The following is a 26,454-nucleotide window of genomic DNA, read 5'->3' as shown; positions in this document are numbered from 1 at the left end:
TATATTTATTTATTTGTAATTGGAATATATATTCTTTAAAAAATTATAGTAAAGAATATGTTCTTATTTTTTTAAAATAATAATTTTGTATTATTTAAAAAAATCATAAATAAAGCTTAAGAATTAAAACTAACTTTTTTTATAAAAAAAGAAACTCATCTTAAATCAAGTTTAATATATTAAAAATATATATGAAATATTCTAGATAAATTGAATTAAAAATAGATTGTACAATAAATTAATAATATTTATTAATTTTTAAATATGATTAAAGTTAAAAATATTTTTGTTATTTAAAAAAAAATTAAATTATGAAACACGATAAGCGAGTCGAACCCTCTAAACCCTAAACGACCTATATAATACCCAACTTCAAATGCATTTCTCACATTTTTGCTCTTTCTTTCTCAAATCACTCCTACATTTTCTAACATAATTTCATATATTAGAAGAGAATAAGTTGCTGCATTCAGTAATCAACCACCACCTGGAAGAAGGGCTCGGTAATTCTTTTTTTTTCCTCTGTTTTTCCAATGAAAATTTGTCTTCCATTATTTATCCATCATCCCAGCAAAACTATTTTTCCTTATTTATCTAATTTTGTATTTCATAATGCTGTGAATGGTTACCTACAACCCTACCGTACAACCTACCGCAGTATAAACGATTTATGTGCAGGATCATCATGTCCCTAAGTATCATTTGGCTTGACCAATTAGGATTTTACAACTGAGTTTTGAGTGTTTTGAATTTGAAATGTGAATTGAAATACCATGTTGTTGAATTTTCATTGACATTTTGATTAAACTCTCAGTCATTGAGGTGGTGAGCAAGAATTAGCTTTGATTTTTTGGGTAGAGGAAAATATAATAACAATGGGTAGACCTAAAGATGAAGAGTAATGGAATCAAGTTTTTGAAGAAGAAGATGATCGCTTGAAGTGCGAGCACTGTGGACTGAAATTCAGAGACGAGTTTCAAGAGTTAAAGCACATGAATAAATTTTTTTACTTAACCGAAGGAATAAACTAAAATCCTCTAAACAACGTATTTTTAGTGTCACATTATACAGTCATAGTTTTTGAGAATACTAATTATTTCAAACAAATTATACTATTTATATTGTACTTTTATACTACAATTTTATTATATAATATGTATTTTTTTTCTTTTAATCATGTTTTATAATCTGTCAGAGAAGGCTGAGGAAATGACTGATACTGTTGGTGGTTGTTCAATTAACCATGAAATGGTTACAGGATCAACATCATTATTAGGAGGTATGTAACTTTGTTACAAATTTATTGTCTTTATGTTCTTTCCTTCATTCTTGGGCTTGTATTATTACAAGGTAGTTTGATTTCTATTTTTCAATCATCAATTTTAATGTTATTTGTCTCTAGAGATATGTTACCTTTTCTTATTTTAATTCTTAATTAGTGGTCAATTTTATTATTTCACTCAATGAAGAATTTGGTGTTTCAACATATGTATTTTAAACTAATTATATTTTTTAAATTTTTTAATGTGAACATATATATATATATATTTAAATTAACCACACATTTTTTTTATGTGTGTTGAAGTTATACAGCACAACTATTTGAGGTTTTTTATTTTTAAATTATCAGGGCAAATTAATTTTTTGATTAAATTTTTTATTTTAGTTCCTATATTTTTTTTAATCATTTCTAAACTTTTGTTTATTTTATATCAAATACTAGTATTTCTTAGGGGCTAGTTTTTGTTTATTTCAAGTCTCTCAAGTAATATTGATAATAAAATTAAAAAAAAATATCGAGGAAAAGCATAAAATTTAATAATTTTAATTAAATATTTTTGCTGAAAAAATATATATATTATTTTGATAAAGTAATATATATTTCAAACTTCGATCCAACAATTAAATAAAAGGAAAAGTCAACAAAAAAAATACTGTTTAATTAGATTTTGTATTTAAAAATGTATTTGTATTTTTTTTTCTTTAAATATGTCATTACTCTAAATGAAGTTTCACCAAAACAATGAAACAGATCATGAAGCTGTTAATGGTACTTTGACTACTTTGCAAAGGAAGTTAGATGTGATTATATCCGATCTGACAAGTAAAGAAGAAGACATTCACACACGATTACAGTTGTTGGCTTCACATGGCAAGAAGCGAAAGAGAGAGGTTGATGAATGGTTGGACGGACTGCAGGACATGAAACAAAGAGCTATTGATATAAAAAACTCACTGAATCAGTTTGGGTCTTTTTATGTGCAAGAAGAAGAAATATATTTGGCTGAAATATCACAAAAACATAAGGAAATAGAATGCTTGACTGAAGAAGTGGAAGAGTACGAGGAAGAGAAGCCTTTGGTGTTGTCAAATGAATTTATTGGCAGAGAATTTGGGGAAAATGTTAGGAAGATTCGGGAGCTTCTGGAAGATAATAGAGTTTTGACTGTTGGCATATATGGAATTGGGGGAGTGGGAAAAACATTCCTAGCAACTTACATGCAGAGTGAGATAAAAAGAAAGAAAACTTTCAATGATGTCTTATGGGTCACTGTTTCCCATGATTTCACCATTTTCAAATTGCAACAGCAAATTGCAGAAATAATAAAGGTAAAGCTTTACGGAGATGATGAGAGAAAAAGAGCAATGATTTTAGTATCAGAGTTAGAAAAAAGAAAAAAAATAGTACTTATTTTGGATGATGTTTGGAAATATATTGATCTAGAAAAGGTGGGAATTCCTCTTGAAGTAAAGGGTATTAAATTGATCATCACAAGTCGTTTGAAACATGTGTTTGAACAGATGGATTGCCAATCAATTAATATGATAAGTGTGAGCCCTTTAAGTAGATATTTTGATGAAGCTTGGGAGTTGTTTTTGCTAAAACATGGACACCGTGGGACACCTTCAACACTTCCCCCTGAAGTGGAAAATATTGCAAGAGACATTGTAAGGAAATGTGATGGTTTACCACTTGGAATCAGTGTGATTGCTCGATTCATGAAAGGAAAAACTGACATTCATTGGTGGAGATACGTACTGAATAAACTTGACACATTGGAAATGGGAGTGGAGATGCAGGAAGAAGTTTTAAGTGTACTAAGACGAAGCTATGATAATTTAACTGAAAAGGACGTGCAAAAATGTTTCTTGTATAGTGCATTGCTACCTAATGATTTGGAAAGAGATGATTTGATTATGAAGCTTGTTGAGAGGGGATTGTTGAATGCAAAGAGGAGTTGGAATGAAATATTTGATGAGGGGAATGTCATGGTGGATAAACTCATAAACCATTCTTTATTTTTGGATAGGGAATCAGAATTAGTAATGCATGGTTTGGTGAGGAAAATGGCTTGGAATATCTTGAAGGAGAGTGGCAGTAAGATGATGGTAAAATGTAGTAAAGATATGGAGAAGATACCTCACATACGGGAATGGACAATTGATTTGGAAGCAGTTTCCCTGGCTAAAAACAGAATAAAAGAAATTCCAGAGGGCACTTCTCCTAATTGCCCACGCTTGTCCACCTTGCTTTTATTTGACAATTTGATTGAACATATTCCAGGGTGTTTTTTCACACACATGAATGCTCTAACAACACTTGATTTATCACAAAATATTTTTTTAACATGTTTGCCTCATTCGCTGTGTGACTTGAGGTCTCTCACTTCTTTAACGCTCAATGAATGTTTAAATTTGGAATATATACCTCCACTGGGGGAGCTACAGTCATTGTTAAGATTGCAGATCTCATGTTGTTCCATCGAAGCAGCACCGGAAGGTTTGGAAAATCTAATGAACTTGGAATGGCTAGATCTGTCCATGAATTCCAAGTTGAAGTTGGTACCAGGAAGTTTTCATCCTAATTTGACCAATATTCAATACCTGAATCTTGGGGGTTGTCCAGGTATAGGTGTAGAAGATGTAGAGGGGATGACTATGCTTGAATATTTTTCAGGAACGTTTGTGGTCCGGGATAGCCTCAACCTCAACCGTTATGTGCGAGAAACCCTGGACAGGGGCTATGGACCTCAAACTTATCTTATCCATTATTGGAATGACGAAGGGCATTGGGAGCCTTCTAGCCGCGAAGAAACTCAAATCGAATTTGATTCTCGAACTAGAAACATTGGAGACTGCGAAGAATTGTGGTATGCCCTCCCGAGAGACCTTGCAATATTATCTGTAGAAAACAATCATCAATGGGAATGCTTTTGTGCTCCTCTGTCCTCAAATCGTCCTAAGCATTTGACGGATATTTCCCTTTATGGATGCAGAAACCTAAAGAGCTTATTTTGTTTGTCTTGTTCCTTATGCGCTAATATCGAAAGCCTTCAATATTTGAGTCTTTATGATTTGGAAAGTTTAATTGCGATCTGCCAGGAAGATATTGCCAATTTAATGCCACTTCCGTCCCTGATAGGCATCTTTTCTGATCTCAAACGCTTTGATATCAGCTATTGTCATGAAATAAAGACGTTGCTGACACCAAGCTTAGTGCCACAACTTCAAAACCTGGAGTTTCTATCTGTATGGAACTGCAATTCAATGGAACAGATATTTGCAGAGAGTTATGATGATGGTATCAAAACTACACTCCCTACGTTGACTACTTTGTATGTAAATAATTTACCACGATTGAAGATGGTGTGCAAGGGGATTTTAGTCTGTAAATCTGGGTTTAAATTGGTCATCACTGATTGTCCCAATTCATGTCAACCCAGAATAGAATACGTTGCTTTATGATTCATTGTGTTGATTCAGATTATGATACGCTTAGTCTTTATATTCAATATACTTTTTTGAAATGTAATATGATTTTACATTTCATCTTCTTTCTATTTATCCTTTCTCTTCTTCTGTTTTGTGGTTTTATGCATCAGTTTCTTCCTTCTTTCATACGCGTTTTTTGTTTTTCAATACATAGTGGTTTTCTGCATTTTTGAGCGAAGACGATGCTGCACTTGAATAACCTTGGTTTTCTGCATTCTTTTTAACATCTTTTCCTACAGAAGAAATTGAGATGTGCAAATGCAGCAGCATCCCTAAAATGCCTTGAAAAAGGAAGTTAGATTGGAAAGTTTCAAGACACAAATTAATAGGTTATAAGTGATTATAGGTTTAATATGTAAATGCACAATCTCCACTATGCCTTTTTTTTAGAATATCAAATTTTTTATTGATGAAAACCAGAACTCAGTGAAATATTACAAAGAAACAACCAAAAAGTTTTAACAAAAGAATTAAAAAAAAAACTTAAAATACCAGTGAACTATAGTATGCCTTTATGAACTGCAATTATATCAAGATTTAGAGGCAAGAAACTACATAATAAAACTGAAAAACAGTCACCCACAAATGATAAGAAGGGTGGAAAACTGCAATTATCTTGATAGGTACTGAAAAATATGAGTTAATTCATAATCCACTTTCTACTTTACAAAAATCAGAAATGAATGGTACATACATAAGTAAGTTGAATACAGTGAATCAAGCAAGTGGACCGGAACCGTTTACATATTCTCCTTAATTGGAGTCTTTCTTAGTGATTTTTAAGAACTAGGTATATAAGAAATTATTTAAAATTCTTTCTTCATATCAACTGAATATTTACTCGTATTAAATTGTCTTTTATGGTATATAATTTTAAAATTAACTTTTAATTAGGTTTTAAATTGTCATTTTAATTAAAATACTAATTACTTTGACTATAAATACTAATTAAAAATCATGGTTTATAAATAGATTATACGATAAATTAGTAATATTTATTATTTTTTAAATATTTTTAAAGAAAATAAGTTTTTTGTTATTTAAAAAAAAATTATGTTCGCGAAGTAAGATTTAAGATTGATACAATTTAAAACAAAATTAATTTGTTTAAAAAGTAAGAACACATTATTTACTATATTTTTGAAATTAAATTTTAAGAAATTATTAATTATAATTTTGGGTGAAAAAAGAAATTCTAACTGAAGTCGTCATTGTCTAAACCCCAATCAATGCAAATTCAATTAAAGAGAAAAAAAACTTCAAAAATTAGAGGCTTAATTAAATTCGTATGCAAAGACCAGGTCTTCTATTATTTTGAAAAATTGAGATGGGGACTTTCTTATATATGTACTTAATTTTTTCTTCTTTCCGATATTCTTATTTTCCGTGTCAAATTTCACTTTTCTGCAAGTGGAAATTTCCACGAAATTTCTCTCCCTGGACTCAGTCCACCCTTGAACCACCTATAGACTCAATTCAATACCAATTTGAGATGCATGTTCTCTCATTTTTGCTCTTTCTTTCTCAAATCACTCTTACATTTTCAAACATAATTTCATATATTAAAAGAGAGTAAGTTGTAATTGCCTTCAGTAATCGATCACCTAGAACAAGGACTTCATTCGGTAATTCCCTTATTTCTTTCTCTGATTTTGCAATGAAAATTATTGCTTTGTCTTCCATTATTTATCCATGATCGATCCAAGCAAAACTATTTTTCCTTATTTATCTAATTTTGCATTTCATAATACTTGGATACTCACTTACTTGTAAATTAGTTAATGGATGGTGTGAATGGTTACTTAAATACTTGGAGTGAAATTTAAACTAATTTAACTCCATAGAAATAGATATCCCTTCAACCCTACCGCAATAGAAACTATTCATGTGCAGGACCAATTAGGATTTTGAACGTTGAAAGAATGCTTGAAATGTGAATTGAAATATGTTGTTGATTTTTCTTTGGCACTTTGAATTAGATTTGATTTTGTGGGTGGAAGAAATATAATAATAATGGGTAGGCCTAAAGATGAAAAGTACTGGGATGAAGTTTCTGTTGAAGAAGATGGTAGGTTGAAGTGTAAACACTGTGGACTAAAATTCAGAGGAGGAGTTTCAAGAATTAAAGCACATATTAATGGAGGGAAAGGCATCCGTACATGCTCCTCTCCTCCTAACCATATCACATCATCAAATCATGTCATCACTGCTGCATCACAAGGTACAACTATTTTTTATTTCTCACTCACACCCACTCTTTTTTCTTCTGTATCTTATATTTATTAATTTTTTTATTTAATTAATACAAGAAATAAATTTTAAGATTAAGAAATCTAAATCATACAGTAACATCAAAAATCTGAAAGAGCAGCAAAATGTAAAAAAGAAATCCTCTAAACATTACAACGTAATAAAAAAATTTAGTGTCACATTATACAGTCATACTTTTTGAAAATACTAATTATTTCAAACAAATTATACTACTTATATTATACTTTTATGCTACAGTTTTATATAACACTATTTTTTCTTTATCCTATATTAACTATTTTATAGCATTTTGTTATCCTTTTCGCCGTTAAATAATTTATTATTTCAGATTAAAAATACATTTTCTTTTATATAGAAGTGTTTAATATAATTTTTACTTTTATAAAAGATAACCATATCAAATATGAAATATTTTAGGAGAAAAAAACTTATAAAAAAAAACAAAAATAATCATTCGAGTCTATATATATTATTTTTTTAATCATCTCATGTCTTATTGAAGTGGCTGAAAGGAGGATTGGAGAAATGACTGATATTGGTGGTGGTTCAATTAACCATGAAACAGTTACAGGATCAACATTATTAGGAGGTATGCAACTTTAAATGTATTTATTGTTTTATTTCTTTTTCTTTATTCTTGGGCTTGTATTTTCTATGTGATACAAGATAGTTTGATTTCTATTTTTCAATTATCAATTTTAATGTTGTTTGTGTTAAGAGGGAGACATGTTTTGATAAACTTACCTTAATTACTAGCCTTATTGTAAATTTTGTCTTGATTTTAGTTGAAATTTTAAAAAATGAATAGATTTTAATTTTATCTACATCTCTTTTTGCATTGAAGTGGTTGAAGGTGATCTAGGAAGGATTGATAATACACTTAACCCTAATGCATCATTAGAAGGTATGCATTCTACTTACCATTTCATTGTCTTTTTTTTTCTTTTTTTTTCACACAAGTATTTTTATCATTTTATTTAAATCACGCAGCATATATAATTTTTCTTATTTTAATTATTAATGGTCAATTTTATTATTTCACTCAATAAAGATTTTAGTATTTCAACATTATTATATTTTTTAAATTTTTTGATGTGAACACATATCACTACAAGAAAATCATGAAATAGAAACTAATTTTTAGACACAAAAATAATTAGTTGTAATAGTAACTAAAATAGAGACAATTTTAGAAACTAAAAAAAAAATTGGTTTCTAAATTAGTTTCTATTATTTTATATTATTGTTAAATAGTTTCTAAATTGGTATCTAATTAGCAACTAAGGTTTTAGATACCAATTATTTAGTTTCTAAATTTAGTCTCTAAAACCTTGGTTGCTAATTAGATATCAATTTAGAAACTATTTAACAATAATATAAACTAATTTAGAAACCAAATTTCTTTTTAGTTTATAAAATGGTCTCTAATTTAGTTACTATTACAACTAATTATTTTGGTTTCTAGAAATTGGTTTCTATTTCATGATTTACGTGTGTGTTGAAATTGTAAAGCACAATCATGAGAGATTATTTACTCTTTTTTTAAATTATCAGGGCTAACTAAGTTTTTGATTAATTATCAGGGCTAATTATCATGTGAGATTTTTTTATCATTTCTAAACTTTTGCTTATTTTATATCAATAGTAGTATTTCTTAGAGGCTAGTGTTTTATACAAGAAAATCATGAAATAGAAATCAATTTGTAGAAATTAAAATAATTAGTTGCAATACTAACTAAATTAGAGATCATTTTAGAAACTAAAAATAAATTTGGTTTCTAAATTAGTTTCTATTATTTTCTATTATTGTTAAATAGTTTTTAAATTGGTATCTAATTAACAACTAAGGTTTTAACTACCAATTATTTAGAAATAATTGGTAGATTTCTATTTCATGATTTTCTTCACTACAAGAAAATCATGAAATAGAAACCAATTTCTAAAAACCAAAATAATTAGTTACAATAGTAACTAAATTAGAGACCATTTTAAAAACTAAAAAGAAATATGGTTTTTAAATTAGTTTCTATTATTGTTAAATAGTTTATAAATTGGTATCTAATTAGCAACCGAGGTTTTAGAGACCAAATTTAGAAACTAAATAATTGGTATCTAAAACACCTTAGTTGCTAATTAGATACCAATTTAGAAACTATTTAACAATAATAGAAAATAATATAAACTAATTTAGAAACCATTTTTTTTTTTAGTTTCTAAAATGGTCTCTATTTTAGTTCCTATTGTAACTAATTATTTTAGTCTCTAAAAATTGGTTTCTATTTCATGATTTTATTGTAGTGCTTGTAGTGTTTTTGCTCATTTCAAGTCTCTCATGAAGTAATATTGATGAATAAAAATAAAAAAATGACTAAAATTAATAAGTAAAAAGATAAAAACTAAAAAATATATTGAAGAAAAGCATAAAATTTAATAATTTTAATTAAATAGTTTTGCTCAAAAATATATATGTATTATTTTGATAAAGTAATATATATTTCAAACTTCGATTCGAAATTTGAATAAAAGGAAAAGCCAACAAATAAAATACTGTTTAATTAGATTTTAGATTTTGTACTTTAGGATATATTTGTACTTTTTTTTCTTTGTTTAAATATATCGTTATTTAAATGATTTAAGTTTCCCCAAAACAATGAAACAGATAATGAGGATGGTAATGGTACTTTGACGACAACTACTTTGCAAAGTATGTTAGATGTAATTATATCCAATCTGACTAGTAAAGAAGAGGACATTCACACACAATTACAGTTGTTGGAGTCACATGGCAAGAAGCGCAAGAGAGAGGTTGATCAATGGTTGGACGGACTGCAGGACATGAAACAAAGAGCTGTTGATATGAAAAACTCACTTGAGGAGTTTGGGTTTTTCTATGCGCAAGAAGAAGAAATATATTTGGCTGAAATAATACATAAGGAAATAGAATGCTTGACTGAAGAAGTGGAAGAGTACGAGGAAGAGAAGCCTTTGGTGTTGTCAAATGAATTTATTGGCAGAGAATTTGGGGAAAATGTTAGGAAGATTCGGGAGCTTCTGGAAGATAATAGAGTTTTGACTGTTGGCATATATGGAATTGGGGGAGTGGGAAAAACATTCCTAGCAACTTACATGCAGAGTGAGATAAAAAGAAAGAAAACTTTCAATGATGTCTTATGGGTCACTGTTTCCCATGATTTCACCATTTTCAAATTGCAACAGCAAATTGCAGAAATAATAAAGGTAAAGCTTTACGGAGATGATGAGAGAAAAAGAGCAATGATTTTAGTATCAGAGTTAGAAAAAAGAAAAAAAATAGTACTTATTTTGGATGATGTTTGGAAATATATTGATCTAGAAAAGGTGGGAATTCCTCTTGAAGTAAAGGGTGTTAAATTGATCATCACAAGTCGTTTGAAACATGTGTTTGAATAGATGGATTGCCAATCAATTAATATGATAAGTGTGAGCCCTTTAAGTATATATTTTGATGAAGCTTGGGAGTTGTTTTTGCTAAAACATGGACACCGTGGGACACCTTCAACACTTCCCCCTGAAGTGGAAAATATTGCAAGAGACATTGTAAGGAAATGTGATGGTTTACCACTTGGAATCAGTGTGATTGCTCGATTCATGAAAGGAAAAACTGACATTCATTGGTGGAGATACGTACTGAATAAACTTGACACATTGGAAATGGGAGTGGAGATGCAGGAAGAAGTTTTAAGTGTACTAAGACGAAGCTATGATAATTTAACTGAAAAGGACGTGCAAAAATGTTTCTTGTATAGTGCATTGCTACCTAATGATTTGGAAAGAGATGATTTGATTATGAAGCTTGTTGAGAGGGGATTGTTGAATGGAAAGAGGAGTTTGAAGGAAATATTTGATGAGGGGAATGTCATGCTGGATAAACTCATAAACCATTCTTTATTGTCGGCTAATTATCTGACAGTAATGCATGGTTCGGTGAGGGAAATGGCTTGGAATATCTTGAAGGAGAGTGGCAGTAAGATGATGGTAAAATGTAGTAAATATATGGAAAAGATACCTCACATACGGGAATGGACAATTGATTTGGAAGCAGTTTCTCTGGCTAACAACATAATAAAAGAAATTCCAGAGGGCACTTCTCCTAATTGTCCACGCTTGTCCACCTTGCTTTTATTTGACAATTCCATTAAACATATTCCATGGTGTTTTTTCACACACATGAATGCTCTAACAATACTTGATTTATCACAAAATGAAGAGTTAACATGTTTGCCTCCTTCGCTGTCTAACTTGAGGTCTCTCACTTCTTTAACGCTCAATAAATGTTCAAAATTGGAATATATACCTCCCCTGGGGGAGCTACAGTCATTGTTAAGATTGCAGATTTCAGGTTGTTCCATCCAAGCACCACCGGAAGGTTTGGAAAATCTAATGAAGTTGGAATGGCTAGATCTGTCCATGAATCCCAAGTTGAAGTTGGTAGCAGGAAGTTTTCTCCCTAGTTTGACCAATATTCAATACCTGAGTCTCTATGGTTGTTCAGGTATAAGTGCAGAAGATGTAGAGGGGATGACTATGCTTGAATATTTTTCAGGAACGTTTGTGGGTCGGGATAACCTCAACCGTTATGTGCGAGAAACCATGGACAGTGGTTATGGACCTCACACTTATCTTATCGAATATCAGGATTGTAATGACAAAGGGCATTGGAATCCTCTTTTTCCCATTAGAACTCTTGGCAAATTTGATTGTAAAACTATACAGATTGGAGATTGCAAAGAATTGTCATATGTCCTCCCGAGAGACCTTGCAATATTATATGTAGAAGACAATCATCAATGGGAATGCTTTTGTGCTCCTCTGTCATCAAATCATCCTAAGCATTTGAAGAAAATTTTCGTTAGTAAATGCAGAAACCTAAAGAGCTTATTTTGTTTGTCTTGTTCCTTATGCGCTAATATCGAAAACTTTCAATCTTTGCATCTTTGGGATTTGGAAAGTTTAACTGCGATCTGCAAGGAAGATATTGCAAATTTAATGCCACCTCCGTCTCCTCCGAGAGGAATCTTCTCTTATCTCAAACGCTTTGATATCAGGGACTGCCCTGGAATAAAGACGTTGCTGACACCAAGCTTAGTGCCACTACTTCAAAACCTGGAGTTTCTATCTGTATGGAACTGCAATTCAATGGAACAGATATTTGCAGAGGGTCATGATGATGGTATCAAAATTACTCTCCCCAAGTTAACCACTTTGGAAGTAAGAAATTTACCACAATTAAAGATGGTGTGTAAGGAGATTTTAGTCTGTAAATCTGGGCTTGACTTGTACATCACTGATTGTCCCAATTCATGTCAACCCAGAATAGAATACGTTGCTTTATGATTCATTGTGTTGATTCAGATTATGATACGCTTAGTCCTTTTATTCATTATTCTTGTAAAGACAAAATAAAATCATAATTTACTTTTCGAAAAAGTATAATGGTTTTTATTGGCAGCAGTCATAACAGGTTTGTGGAAGAATATACATCTGGGTATAGAAATTCCAGATTAAAGAATGTTGCCTTTACAAAATATATTAATTATTTAAAACCAAAACAAAAATATTCCTACACTTTGACTATTCAAGTTGTTATGCAGCATTTTGAAACAATTGCCATTTCACAAAACTCAGCGTCTTCGTCATAATAGCATAAATAATACTATAGCTCAATTAATTAATTAAAAGAAAAACAATTATCAAAACATTGATAAATTCTCACGTTAATCAAGCCTCTGCTCTTCAAACTGATGACAGATGCATACAACTGAAAATTAATTTCTAAACCCAAGAGCTTATATTTGATTTTATATACGAGATTTAGATTAGTTTCACAATATATTTACATTAAACTAAGTCTGAGCATTTTGTAGGAAATCACTTTTGAGAGCTTACATCTTATTTTTATGGAATTATTTGAGAAGCATTAAATGCTTTGTTAATTACATGAAAATTTGAACCAGAAGTTTTGGGAAAAGCTTTAGCCTTAGACAATTGCAGTGTGGAGGTTACTAGTATGAAGTTGAGAACTATAAATTAGATAGAGATTAATAAAAAAAAATATTTTTTTTCCATAACAATAGTTCTTAAGTATTTTTTTTAAGATATTCCTTTCTATATACCCTTCTTATAATTATAAAAAATCAATACAATACTACTTAAATTGAAGAGAGAAACAAAAATAATTGAAATTTTGAAATATTTTTATCTAATTTTGTATTAATTGAGCATTTTTTTACCATGGGTGATAAGGTTCAAATACTATTATTTTAAAATTGAGGAAGTAGTGTGGTTGAGTTTTGAGATTTATCTTTATTTAAAATTTGAATTCTAAATAAGTTATAGATGGCCATTTTGTTATTATTAAAAAAAAAGTATTAGGTTAGATATTATATAAATTTGAGTGGTTATTTTTATATTTTTAATTTATTTACTTTTTTTTGCAAGTTTCTCAATTTCGTAATGATTGTGAATAACATTAATGGTTCAGTTAACCGTCAGTAGATTACTAATACTATTGTGATTGTTTCGTGAATATTCAATATTTAATAGTATCAGAATGGCCCCACACTGCTGCTGTTATATCAACATCTGCATCAAATATTATATCAACAATGATCCATGGGGATGCTTCTCTGCTACCCTATCATGGAATGGCCCTGATGAAGATTGACACTAATAATTGCAAAAAAAATGAAGAGCTTGCTATGTTTGTCAAATTCTTTTTCATCTCTACAAATTTTGTATTAACGAATGGCATAAAATAGAAAAGACATTTCACCCTCCTTAAATTCAAACAATCACATTTAGCAGAAGAGATACAACATTTGGATACAATCAATTTCCAAGGGGAGGTAGCTAAAATCCAATATCTAAACTTTAGCTACACTATCGAATGCCTAAAACTATCAACAAATAGCATATGTTCCATCCAAACATCCATGAAAACGTACACAAAAAAAGCTAGAGAAATCCAATCACCTCTCCTAAGAACTACCCCTCGTGGTTATAATTTAGAGATCTACATCCAATTGTTAATACAAGATCATTTCCGACATCATCCCTAAAGTTGATGAGGTCAAGACTCAAGAAGCATGTGGAGTTATGTTGTAAAAAAATTCCAAAGCTTCTTTCCTATTGAAGCTTCACCGGGATGTTGGTAATCTTCATCGTCATCGATCTCAACTCCACCGGCGTCTTCCCCATGGGATTCACTCCTATATTCAGCATCATTCTCCTCTGCATCATCTGCTGTTCCGTTCACCTCCTCACTCAAGGTTATATTGTTTGCGAAGGTCCCTGTGGTATCACCACCATAACCGTCCCTTGTCTCAACACCTTTCATAGACTGAAATAATGACATGCAACTAACATTAGCATCATACTGTGTTCGCCAGGAGTAAAAGGACAGTAAACTGAAAACCAAAACTTGTTGAGATCCGGATCCTATTACCATCAAATTCCCAATTTTCAATAGTTCCACGATTCATAATGTGTGATTGTGTGCCCAATTTTTAATGTGTATTATGTAATGAGAATTCTTAATCATGAGAAATGATAAACATGAATCTGAGTCATAACAGCATATATGGATGGTCAAAGATTACAAGTTAGAAATCATTTAACCACTGAAAACAATAATGTACATTTATCTTTTAATCTTGAACTATTCAAATATGATTTATAGTTCTCTTTCTCACAATGTCTAGAGTTTCCATTTAATACTTCCATTACACCAAGCTTACCTGCTCAAGATGTACGCTTCCACCATCCTCATTGGTAATGCCCACCGAAAGTGAATGAGAAATTTTTGAGTCCACAATTTCCTCTTCTGTATCTTTTACACGATGAACCTCTCCTTGACTTTCTTTGCCACCAGCAGATGTAGCTCTGGCAGACGAAGTCGTTGCCCCACTACAACAATTCAGTGCACATCCATATGAGTAAGTGCGCAAATAGCAAAAAGAAAAGCATTTTCTCACATTCAATAGTAAAATGGAAATTGGTTCTAAATCAGAATACTCACGTTCTGGGTCGTCTCAAATTGTATCTTGTTTCACCAGCAGTTTGAGCGGGTGGAGCAGCAGCCTTCTGTCGCCTTTTTTTGCGCTGCCCTGGTATGACACTATCAGAATGTCCTTCACTGGCTTCTCCATCATGCTCACTTACAGTCATTTGAGATGTTTGAACCCGGTTACGCTTCCTGACATTCATTGGTATTCTTCTATTGGATAGTCCCTGACTTTCAGAATTCACATTGGCAGAATCCTCAGCATTTCCATTTGGAAACTCAGTCTCATGATTATCCACAGATTCCCCAGGTAATAATTCAGCAGCTTCCCCAAGTATTCCCCTGGCCTCTTTGAGAACAGCTTTCACAGTGTGTGTTCGCTTTATTCTAGTTCTTCCCCCTCCCCTGCGGGATTTCTGCTGCTCAGCCTTTGATTCTTCTGGTGTCTTACTGTCAATGTTGCTCTGGTTTTCAACTGATGGATCTTGATCCACAGCTTCAACCTCTGTGATGTCATTGCCAGATCGTGCCCTCCGACCATCAAGAGAGTCATTGACAACAGCAAACGACAACTCTGCTTCATTTTCATGGCGAGAGTCCATGTTAGTTTTCTCAACAGACAAATTCATAACATCTCTTAGAGTACCAGAATCTTCAGATTCAAATTTACTAATTGGGGAGATTTTAAAAATCTTAGAGGTACATTTCCGTAGCCAAGAGATAGTGCCAGCAGAAACAGGTGACTTTTGATCTGTTGCAGGTGATGCTCCAATATTTTTCCTTGAAGAAGCTAAATTTTCAATGGAATCTCCCAGTATAATATCACCTGCTAATTTTGGAAGAGAAGGCACCTCTAAGTTCTCAATGTCATCAGAAGATTGTAAATCAGACAGTACAAATTCAGAGATGATTTCCCCACAGTTCTGGCAACTCCGAAGTTTCTCAACAAATTCAATAAAACGCTGCCTTTCCACGATAAATTGTTCCCTCTGATTTTTCAGCTTCCTGTTGAGATCAACAAGTAAATCTATGTCCTCTTGCATTTCCATCCTTTGACTTTCAAGATGTTTTTTATTCTCATCAGTCTCTTGTTTCTCTTTTTCTAACTTACTTCTTTGAAGCTTCATTTCGTCCATTTCTCTATTGGCTACTTCTCTCAAGAAGTTAATGTTGTTTAATTCACTCTCTCTCTTTTCCTCAAATAAGTTCTTTCTCTCAATCAAATCTTTTTCCTTCTGCTCTAACTGATTCTGCATATCAGCTTCAAGTTCCTTTTTCTGCAGCTCAAAATCCAGAAGCATTTGGTTTCTTTGACTTTGTGCTTTTTCAGCTAGGCTTGACTTCTCCAACTCCATTTCTGCAGCGAATGACTCTTTAGCCAATGCAAGAGTTTCTAACTCCCTTTTTATATGGTCCTGTGCGGCCTGCTTCTCATTCTTTAACTTTTCTTCTTCAAATTGTTGTAGTTTCAGTATTTCTTCCTTCTGTTGAATCACACTTTTCAGCTCTTTCTCAACATCTGCTCTCTTCAGATCTAGCTCATCCCACTCTCTTTCAAAAGACTCTTTCTGTTGCCTTAAATCTTCAGATTCCTTCACAAGTAGCTCTTTCTGGTGTCTGTACTGATCAACTTCATGCTTCAATTGTGACTGCAATCGTAGATATTCAGACCTCTCTTCCTCAGTTACTTTAAGACGTTCAATCTCTTCATTTATCCTCAACAACTCTTGCTCATTGTTACTTCTTATTTTCTCAACTTCAGCCTTATCTGTGACCAGTTCCTCTCTCTCACTTTCTATTTTCTTTTTCGTGGTCTCCAAGCTTCTTTCCTCAGATTTAATAGACTTCTCCTTTTCCTTCAAAGCTTTGACTTTTTGTTCATACTCTTTCTCTTTTTCTTTAAGCTTCTCTGCTTTCTTTTCCAAGGCTTGCTCCCGTTTTCCAACTTTCTCCTCCATGTGATTGATTTCAGCTTCTTTTTTCTCCAGTTCCACCAATTTATCCTTCAATCCATCTTCGAATGATTTTCTTTTCTCATTCAATTCCACCTCAAATTCCTGCTTCTTCACATCAAGAACAGCGTTGTGCTCATCAAGAAGCTTCTGCATCTCAACCTGCAAAGAGCCAAGCTGTATTAAGCAGAGGAAAGAAAAAGCAGAAAACTATTGGCATAAATCATTTTATAGAAAAACATGGCCGATTTGACAATTTCATAACATTCCAATTACACAATTACTCAGAAACATACATCCAACCACTGCTAACTTTTGAATGACCAAAAGTTGCAAAAACTCAGAAAAAATAAATCAATAAAATTCAGCAACTTACATAGGACCATTGACCACCCATTGTCATAATTTCCAAGAACAAATATTAAGGAAATGAATATTTATATATACACACACATAAGAACATACTTTTTCTTTAGCATTGAGCTTTTCCTCCCATGCAGATAACTCCTTTTCTTTGAGATCCAAATTTATTCCCAGAGAATCATATTCCTGCAGCAGAGGGCATGGACCAATAAATTCCTACCAACAGAAATGACAGAATAAAGGTAACCAATATGACATAGCAAATATTTACCTTCTCTTTTAAAGCTATATCTGCTAGCCTATTGTTCACGTCATCTTCTTTACTTCTCAGTGTTATATTAGTTGCATCAATCTTCTTCTGGGCCTCTTCAAGGTCCTTCTCTTTCTGTCGGCATAGTTTGTCATTCTCATTAGCCCTTTGCTCTCTTTCGTTGATAATTCTTTGACCCTTGGCCAGCCTCTCTTCACCCTCCTGTAGTTTCTTCTCCCATTCCCACAAGTCTTCTCTCTGCTTAGACAATGTACTCTCATGTGCTTCTTGCCTGTCACAAATCAAAATCAATGACTGCCCAGCAAATATTTCAATTAAAAGAGAGCGGAAAAAATATTTAAACTAAAAAGACGATGAAAAATAATGAGTACTCTGCAATGAAGGATAATCGATCCCTTCGAAGTGAAGATTCTTGAGACTCCAGATCTTGTGATTTCCTATCGAATTCTGAACTCTTTCTGCTGATTTCTGCAAATTTTGCATCAGCAGAACGTAATTTGGCTTCTACTTCTAAAGATTTCTCTTCCACACTAGCTACTAAAGCATTTGCTTCAGCCAACTTTGACTCCGCTGTAAATTTAATTTTAGCATTTTCTGATCGTATTTCTCGCAGAGCCTTCTCAAGCTGTTTGAATCACAAATTTCCAGATATCAGTAAGAAATAAATGAAGAATACAGATGCAGACTATCCACAAATACGGATCATACAGTAATTGAACATTTTTATATAAGGGAGAAATTGATTCATATGTAAACATGTATGTCAAAAAACTTACATCAAGAACACACTCTTTCTCAACACCCAAGGCCTTCCTCAGATTCTCTTCTCGCTTCTCTGCCTCAGATAGAGCAATTAAATGTGCAGCTTTTTCTCGTTCTAGAGCATCCTTCACCTCTACTAAATCTTGACTCTGTTCAGTATACTTAGAAGTCCACTCTTTTTTCTCAATCAAAAGAAGTCCCATATTGAATTGGTACTCATAAAGCTGGCCCAGAAAAACTTTTAATCAGGTCAAACACCACTATATAATTGGTCAAAAATAATAAAACAGTTAGGTTGCACAGCTACCCATGCTTAAGTCGCTGCTTATGAATGTCCTTATTCACTAAGCTCCCCTTTTAATTATTTTATTTTCATTTTAACATCAGCCTAATATCTTGTAGCATCCTAAAGCCAAACAGTATTATCATAGTACAACAACATCTAGAGATTGGATAACCCAGGGTGAATGAAAATAAAAGAATAACACCCGGAGCAACCAAAATTGAGAGATAATTTATTCTGAAATAAAAGTGCACAGATTCAAACAACATATAAGCTCAAACTTAGTGTTATACCAAACATAGAAGGCTGACCCTAGTTTTAGTGACAAGACATCTTAACAATGCATACAGCATATCTGCTCAATGCTAAACTTCAGTAAAATATAACTAAAAGATTGAAACGCTTCTCTTTCCTTTCTATATTTACTTTCACAGCCACATTCACTCAACCAAAACATCACATCTCGATGATGAGAATCTCCAAATACTCCATATCAATAGAGAAGCGTGGTTATAATAATGCTAAATATCCCTTCCTTCTTTGACAGAACAATAAAAATAATAGTAACAAAGAATAGGTAAATAAGGACATAAAAATAAATATAAGACAAGCCAAGAACAAAAAAAAACACAACAAAATTGAAATCCCCAAACTCTCAGAATTCAAGGCAAATAAACCCTTCAAGAGTCTAAGCACTCCAGAGAAGCCAAATGAGCCATTTCAAATGTTACTACGAATCATGTAAACCTGAAATTTAACTTCTGAAAATTCAAGCACTTCTCTCCGTCTAGAAATCACCGAGGATCTAGGACATAGAATAATTGTCAAGCCCTGATATGAATCATCACAGGACTAGAAGAACAAAACAAAACTGTTCCTCTGAATTGGCCACAGAAGCAAGCAGTATACACAATCCAACGACCAAGCTTTTAGTAAAAGTGACTTTGCTTCAACAATTACATAATAGCCAAAAGGTTTCTTGAACAAGGAGAAAACATAATTAAAATGCGGGCGAGGCATGCGAACTGAATTATCCAAACGAATGATTAAGAACTAAATCCCCTACAGTTGACATCTCCAAATCACGTTCTAAGAACAAAAAATACCAAGTTACCGCCCCAGAGTCAATCTTCAAATTTCAGTACCCAAACCTTCTAAACAAAACTATATTTTCCAAATTCAACGAAGGACCAAGACGTTATCCAAAAAATTAAAATCTTTAAAAAAAACACTTACGCAACAATTGCTCAATTTCCACCATAATAATAATTACAAACCCAAGAAATTCAAAATCAAAACCTAAAGCTATCAATAACACTACAAACTCAACCAAAAAGTAACCCTTAACTAAGACTTGAAGGCACACTTCATCACAGTATCCCAGCAAAAGGAAAAGGAATCCCTCAAAATTAAAACGAAAAGAATATAAAAAAGCAAAAAAAAAACAAACTAATCAACTAACTAACCTCCTTCTCGAGGTTGGAAACTCTCTCAACCAAAACCCCGCGATCCAAGTTGTTCCCGCCATTCTCAACAACCGCGACGATACCTTGCTCCTTCGCGCTCACCCCATCTCCCGAATTCGGACCCAAATCCGAACCCGACCCGGTTCCTCCCCGAACCCCACTCTTGTTTGGCGTCAGGGACCAGCCTGACCACACCTTCTGCGGCGTAAACATCGTCAAAACACCAGCACACCCGAATTCTTCACTCTACAGCGACGACCCGAACCTTCAACCTCAGCCTTGCTGCACCATCGCTGTCGGGAAAATTCAAAACCGACAAGAAGAAGAAAGAGAAAGGAAACCCTAACTAGGCGAGCCTCCGGACGCAACCGCGGTTCCCAAATTCCGGCGAATTGAGGATTTGAAGTCCGATAACGTCTCTAAAATTCTCAAACGGTTCTCTTCTTTCTCTCTCTCTACTTCTTTCCCCTTTCTCTCTCCTCTTTTTGCTTTTGCGCGGATCGCTCACGTTCCTTGTTTTTATTTTATTCGTTTAATGTCTGGAGCGTGGGTGAGAGTACGAAACTACCCTTGCCTTTGTCACGCTTGCGCCAATTCCCCAAGGGTAATATCGGTATTCTGTAGCGACGCCTTTTGGTTTGGAACGTGGGTTCTCGTGTATTTTTTCGCGTGACGGTATTACCCTTGGCCAGTTGTTGGTAGTAGACTAAGAAAATCTGAAAATACAGCAAAGAAAAAAAAATTATTTGCCAAAAAAGACACACTTTATTTAATGCAAAAATTAATATAAATTTTTAGTTCATATATATTGTCAATGTTTTTTTCATTAGAGTTGAAGTTTTAAATTAATAACTTGTAAAAATAGACAATATTAAAAAATCCACAAACTATTAAAGTAAAATTCCAGTTTTGATTGAAAAATAATGTTGAGCAAGTTCAAAATTATAGAAAATTTTATTTGTTTTTAACCATCTTAAATTAATGCATTATTTATTATCAATCGAAATGTAATAAAATTCTAAATTTGTGTGATGTATTTTTATTATTGATAATTGAAATCATTTAAAAAGCGTCAAACGGTATAATTTTTTACTTAATTTAACAACTTATAAGTAATAAGAAATAAGATTGAAGATTTGATAATTTTTTGTGGGGGATAAAATATGGTTTTTAATTTAAAAACGACTAAAACCTTAAACTAATATTTGAAAATGAATGTATTGATAATAAATGTTGGATTAAAATGTTCATATACAAGTATAAATAATTAAAAAAAAATTATATATAAAAACTAGTGAAAACATGAGTTTCGTTTATATGGGTTTATGTTTTCACTACATTAAAAAATATATAATTTAATTGTTTTTATCAATAATTGATTATAAAAGAAAAAATAATATATTTTAATATATATATATATATATATAATTTTATAAAAATAATATTAAAAAATATATAAAGGTTATTTTTAAAGAAAAAAAAATTGTTATTTTATTAAATAAATAAATATTATTTATTTATTTATTTATTAAAGGATACCATTTATAAACAAGTAGTTGATTTAAAAAAAATAATTACAAATAGTGTACTCATATTTGAAGGACTAATTTAAACATATATTTTCTCAAACACAGGATCTGATTTTCATAAAAGAAAAAATGATTTAAATAATGTTTAAGGGATCAAAAATAACAAATTAAAAATTAGAGAGAGATTGAGAGTTGAGAAAAAAAAACTAGAAAACTTAAAGAGAAACTTGAACATGATAAAGAGAATAAAAATATATTGGATATTGGTGTATAATTAATTAAAAAAATAATGATGGATAATTGGTGAGGGGTGTTTGGGTAAAATGCATGGGTATTGAGTTTGAGAGAAGATGCGGTTGGAAATGGCAGGGTGTTGTAGAGCTGTATGAGCCAATTGGCATGCCTTTTCTCTTACAACACTTCATCCTTCTGCTCCACTCACACAACAATTACTCTTTTCTTCTCTACTTCCGAATCCTCAAACTAAAAACGATTATGTCTCTTTTATGTCGTTTTGCAGTTTATTATGACGTTGGGAAACGGAACTTTGGCCAATGCATGACCAACTACAACAAATGAAACACAACTGTTCTTTATTTTTAGTACAAATTTAAGATTTTTTTATAATTGTAGTAAAAAATTATTAAAATAAATTTTTACTTTTTTATTATGTAAATTAAGATGTTAAAACATTTCAGGTAACTCATAGCTCACTTAGATAATATAATTCTTGTTTGATTTGTTATTAAAAGAAAATACGAAACTTATTTTAATAACTTCACTTTCAATATAGTTTTATATTACTCGTCCAAAAGTTTCTTTCTTCCTAAAATCAGTAAAACGCTTTTTAAGAATAAAATCAGGAAAACGCTATTTAAGAATAAAATCCTAACTAAATTTTGAACTCCAAAACGGACAATAACTTGGATGCAGGTGTCATTTATAAGAACGAAAATGTTCTCTTAACTCTTCAACTAAGGGGAATTCATTCTCCTTAGATCTTGACTGTGAAGTTTGTTTTAGTATGTCCATTATAGTCTAAGAACGTTTAAGAGTTGAGGTCAATAACAATTTAAATACATTTTTCTCCCTTAACTCTAACGATATTATCTCTCAAACTTAAGATTGAAACAATACCTAATATATATATATATATATATATATATATATATATATTTAACTCATTATGTATTGGATTGGTGCATGTGTATTTTTTTAATGTTGTTGGGTTGTAGGGAGTGTTACGGGGACAAGTAGAAAAGTGTACAACGTTGTTGGGTAAAAGGAGCAACAACGATGTATTTGGTAAGGTAACACTTACTAGGAAGCCACCCTTTGTCTTTTGGGAAAGGTTTCTTGTTGCACCAGTATGGAATACTTTAGATAACGATCACAATGGAAAGCTGCTACTATGATTTGTGTTCACAAAAACACCTGTACTGTTACAACAATTAAAATATTCTACTAATTCAATTTTAATTACACCTTAATTTAAGACATTAAATGCTCCAGCATTAAATTTACCTAACTGGAAAACCACAAAGATACTTCCACTTTATTCATGTTATGGAAATAATTTCCGGACAATTAATGCATTAATTACTTCTTTCTTTTTTAATTTTTCTTTTACAATCCAAGTTTCTCTGTCCAGTACAAAATCACTCTAACCAGTGTTAGGAAACTAATTAAAAAAATTAAAACAAAATATTTTCATTAAAAATTGTATAAGAGTGCATTCCAAAATCGAAAAAGAAAAACATTTATAATTCTTAAAACACTTAGCATTATCTATAGTAAATATTAAGTATTACACATTCAATATTTAATTTTATTTAATACTTTTCTCAAAAGGGAGCAAGATTAATATTTACAAATACTTGTCATAAAAAACATTTTTTTTCTTGTAATTAATGCTTTATGTTTTTGGGTTTCTTCTTTTAATCTTGAAACGAATTTATAATCATATATTAATTGTTTTGATAGTTTTCTTACATTCATTAAATATATGTATATCTGCTCTCTTATTAAGGAATATGAGTCTTAAATTCACCCTTATATCTTCATACTAATTTCCAGCTTTCACTGTTCAGTGAAAGATCACCCTAAGGGGTGGTACTAATTAAGAACTTAAAATGAGAAATATTTTATTAAAACTTTATGAAATTACATTACAAGATTGTAAGGGGGTATATTTATATATTTGAATAAAAAAATATTTATAATTCCTTAACTTTTTTAGAACATTCATAAATACTTATCAAAAACATTAAATATTGTTTTATAATATTGCTTTTAATTTTTGGTATCTTCACGAAATATTAACATGAATTTGCAACTACATATCAAAAGCATTAATAAAGATTGTTTTGCTCATTGACATTATTTAATTGATAAATATTATGTATACATAGATATAATATTTAATTAATGGTGTGAGATATGATGTATTTGATTGGATAAAAAGTTGTGAATCATTAAATGTGTTTGATTATATGTTATGCATATGTATATATGTGATATATTAATATGATGTCAATGGTTACAAATAACGAGGTATTATCAGAAGTAATGTAAATGTTAAATTCAAATAATTGATTAAGATATTCAAACTATACACTGAATCAGATAGATAAATGTATAAGAACTAACAAAAGTTTAAATATTAATCTAGAAGTATAAAAACTATCTATCATTTGTACTTACAGAAAACTTTTATTCTAAGTTAAAATAGATTGTTGGACTTCTTATCAAACTCTTTATCGATATTTTTATATGTATCTAATGTTTGATGTAGTTTAATATTATTAATTATTGTAATTATTCATGGGATATTTCTCAAACTTACCTTTTTTAAAACATTTAAAATTATATTTTTCAATTTGATTCACATTTTTTTAAATATTATTTTTATTAATGGATTGAATATTTATCTTTAAAAAAATATTAATAGATAGATTGAATATATTTTGTTTGTGTAATTCCTTAATAATTTGAAATAAAATTACATTATTGATCCATTTTTTCCATCTCTAGTAACCATGAACTTAATGACATATGCAAGCATATCTAAGGGGATAAGTTTACACAAAAATATATAGTTACTTTATTGAAGGGTGTAGACGTGATAATGATAGTTGCTTTAAAAAATTGTGTGAATTGTATGTACAAGGAACTATTGCTTACAAATAAAAAAAATTATATTTTATCTGTGTCTCGTGGAGAATAACAGAGAAGGAAGAACAAGTACAAGAACAAATCAACAAAAAAGACCAGAAAAACGAGAAAAATTTCTCAAACTCGATCTCGGTGCAGAATGAACAAAAACATGATTAGAAACAAAAACCACGAAACGAACAAAACCAAAAAGTCACAAAATGAAGAAAACCATAAAATGAAGCATAGAGAGTCCCAATCGGATTGTCGATTACAACTGCAAAACTTGACTACATCAACCTTTGACTCACAAAGAGAACAGAAAGAACAAAGTGTCAGATCTCAGGGATGACGGCTTATTCCAACACCTTCACATTTTTATCAATCACACCATATAAAATATGAAAATATTTTTTTATTTATTTTCATAGATTTATAAAATTAAAAAATAATTTAAAAAAATTATATATATTTCAGATTATATAATCTGAAAACTAATATTGAATTCATAAATAACTTACGAATTATATAATCTGAAATATATTTTTAAAAAATAGTATTATGAATTACATAATTTGAAAATAACTTCTGGATTAGAAATATATTTTTAAAAAAAATAGTATTCCAAATTATATAATCCCATCCATTTGAAAAAAAAAATTTAGATTACATAATTTGAAAATTAATATCATATGAAAAAAGATTTATTGATTATGTAATTTAGAAATTAATCACACATATAAAAAAGGCTTATAAATTACCAGAAGCTAATTACAAATCTGAAAAAATACTTACAAATTACATAATTCAAAATATTACAGAAAAGTATTTTTATAATGCAAAAAATTATGACGATCAGAAAAGAACAGGTGCAGGAAGAAGTAGTCATCAAGGGTTTTGTAAAAGGCCCAGGCCCAACAGAAACCTACTGGTGGAGGAGATTAAAAAATTGGTAGATGGAAGATTGCAAGTGATGCAAAGTGAGGTGGTGAGAAGGATGAAAGAGTTTATGAAGTGTGAGGGAGAAAGAGTATTTGCAGTTAAGAAGAAACAAGAGGAAGAAGTTATTTCAGTGAGAGGGAGAGTGTTCGAGTTTGGGGGAACAAAGCTCTTAAACGATGAAATGGTTGGGTTTTGTAAAGATTAAATTTTAACCTTCAGACAACATTAACTAAAATAAAACTCTAACATTTGCTGATACTTCTTAAAAAATATCAAATATTTATTTTTTAGGTGCAAATTTATCATCTTCTAAGCAAAGAATACCCATTAAAATTTATGAACATGACACATTATCACCAATATCCTACGCCTATTGTACAAAAAAAAACTAAAAAAATAAATAAAAAAAAGTGTAAATGTCAATCTTCATGTTGATCTTAAACATGAAAATAAAAAATGTTAAATTAGATAAATCTACTGTGAAGTTCACAAAAGTTATAGTGACTATATTAACTAAAAGCGAGGACTCAATGTCATTAAATTTTCATATGTACCTATTTATTAAAAGTCATGTAACTGACATATTTTTAAATTAAAATATTATTACATATCTTAATCAAGTCTAAATATATATATAATAAGCTATTT

At 30.9% G+C, this 26,454-nt stretch overlaps 4 protein-coding genes across 4 annotated transcripts; 3 read left to right on the top strand and 1 right to left on the bottom strand.

Annotated features, from left to right (window-relative positions):
* Positions 1-407: 407 nt before the first annotated feature.
* LOC137825927 (putative disease resistance protein At4g27220) lies at positions 408-4,803 on the top strand. The gene is made up of 3 exons (XM_068631740.2): positions 408-503; positions 1,196-1,279; positions 2,033-4,803. The coding sequence occupies exons 2-3, from the start codon at positions 1,210-1,212 to the stop codon at positions 4,744-4,746; spliced, it is 2,784 nt and encodes a 927-aa protein (XP_068487841.2). The 5' UTR covers positions 408-503; positions 1,196-1,209; the 3' UTR covers positions 4,747-4,803.
* A 1,448-nt stretch (positions 4,804-6,251) lies between these two features.
* Positions 6,252-12,466, top strand: LOC137825926 (putative disease resistance protein At4g10780). The gene is made up of 5 exons (XM_068631739.2): positions 6,252-6,398; positions 6,753-6,994; positions 7,547-7,633; positions 7,889-7,948; positions 9,704-12,466. Exons 2-5 carry the CDS (start codon positions 6,787-6,789, stop codon positions 10,471-10,473), a joined length of 1,125 nt encoding a protein of 374 aa, XP_068487840.2. The 5' UTR covers positions 6,252-6,398; positions 6,753-6,786; the 3' UTR covers positions 10,474-12,466.
* On the top strand, positions 10,474-12,510 carry LOC150025333 (putative disease resistance protein At4g27220). The gene has a single exon (XM_090293589.1). The coding sequence runs from the start codon at positions 10,474-10,476 to the stop codon at positions 12,415-12,417; it is 1,944 nt and encodes a 647-aa protein (XP_090149715.1). The 3' UTR covers positions 12,418-12,510.
* Positions 12,511-13,849: 1,339 nt separating this feature from the next.
* Positions 13,850-20,690, bottom strand: LINC1 (little nuclei1). The gene is made up of 8 exons (XM_068633470.2): positions 20,183-20,690; positions 18,448-18,657; positions 18,043-18,296; positions 17,672-17,942; positions 17,503-17,586; positions 15,101-17,199; positions 14,820-14,988; positions 13,850-14,422 (listed from the first exon to the last, which is right to left on the bottom strand). The coding sequence occupies exons 1-8, from the start codon at positions 20,393-20,395 to the stop codon at positions 14,177-14,179; spliced, it is 3,546 nt and encodes a 1,181-aa protein (XP_068489571.1). The 5' UTR covers positions 20,396-20,690; the 3' UTR covers positions 13,850-14,176.
* Between the last annotated feature and the right edge of the window lie 5,764 nt (positions 20,691-26,454).

The sequence above is a fragment of the Phaseolus vulgaris genome, chromosome 8, assembly GCF_051622355.1.
Source record: "Phaseolus vulgaris cultivar YP4 chromosome 8, ASM5162235v1, whole genome shotgun sequence".
Taxonomy (NCBI): Eukaryota; Viridiplantae; Streptophyta; class Magnoliopsida; order Fabales; family Fabaceae; genus Phaseolus; species Phaseolus vulgaris.
The sequence above is the reverse complement of the archived record's forward strand: the minus strand, read 5'-3'. Positions and strand labels throughout refer to the sequence as shown.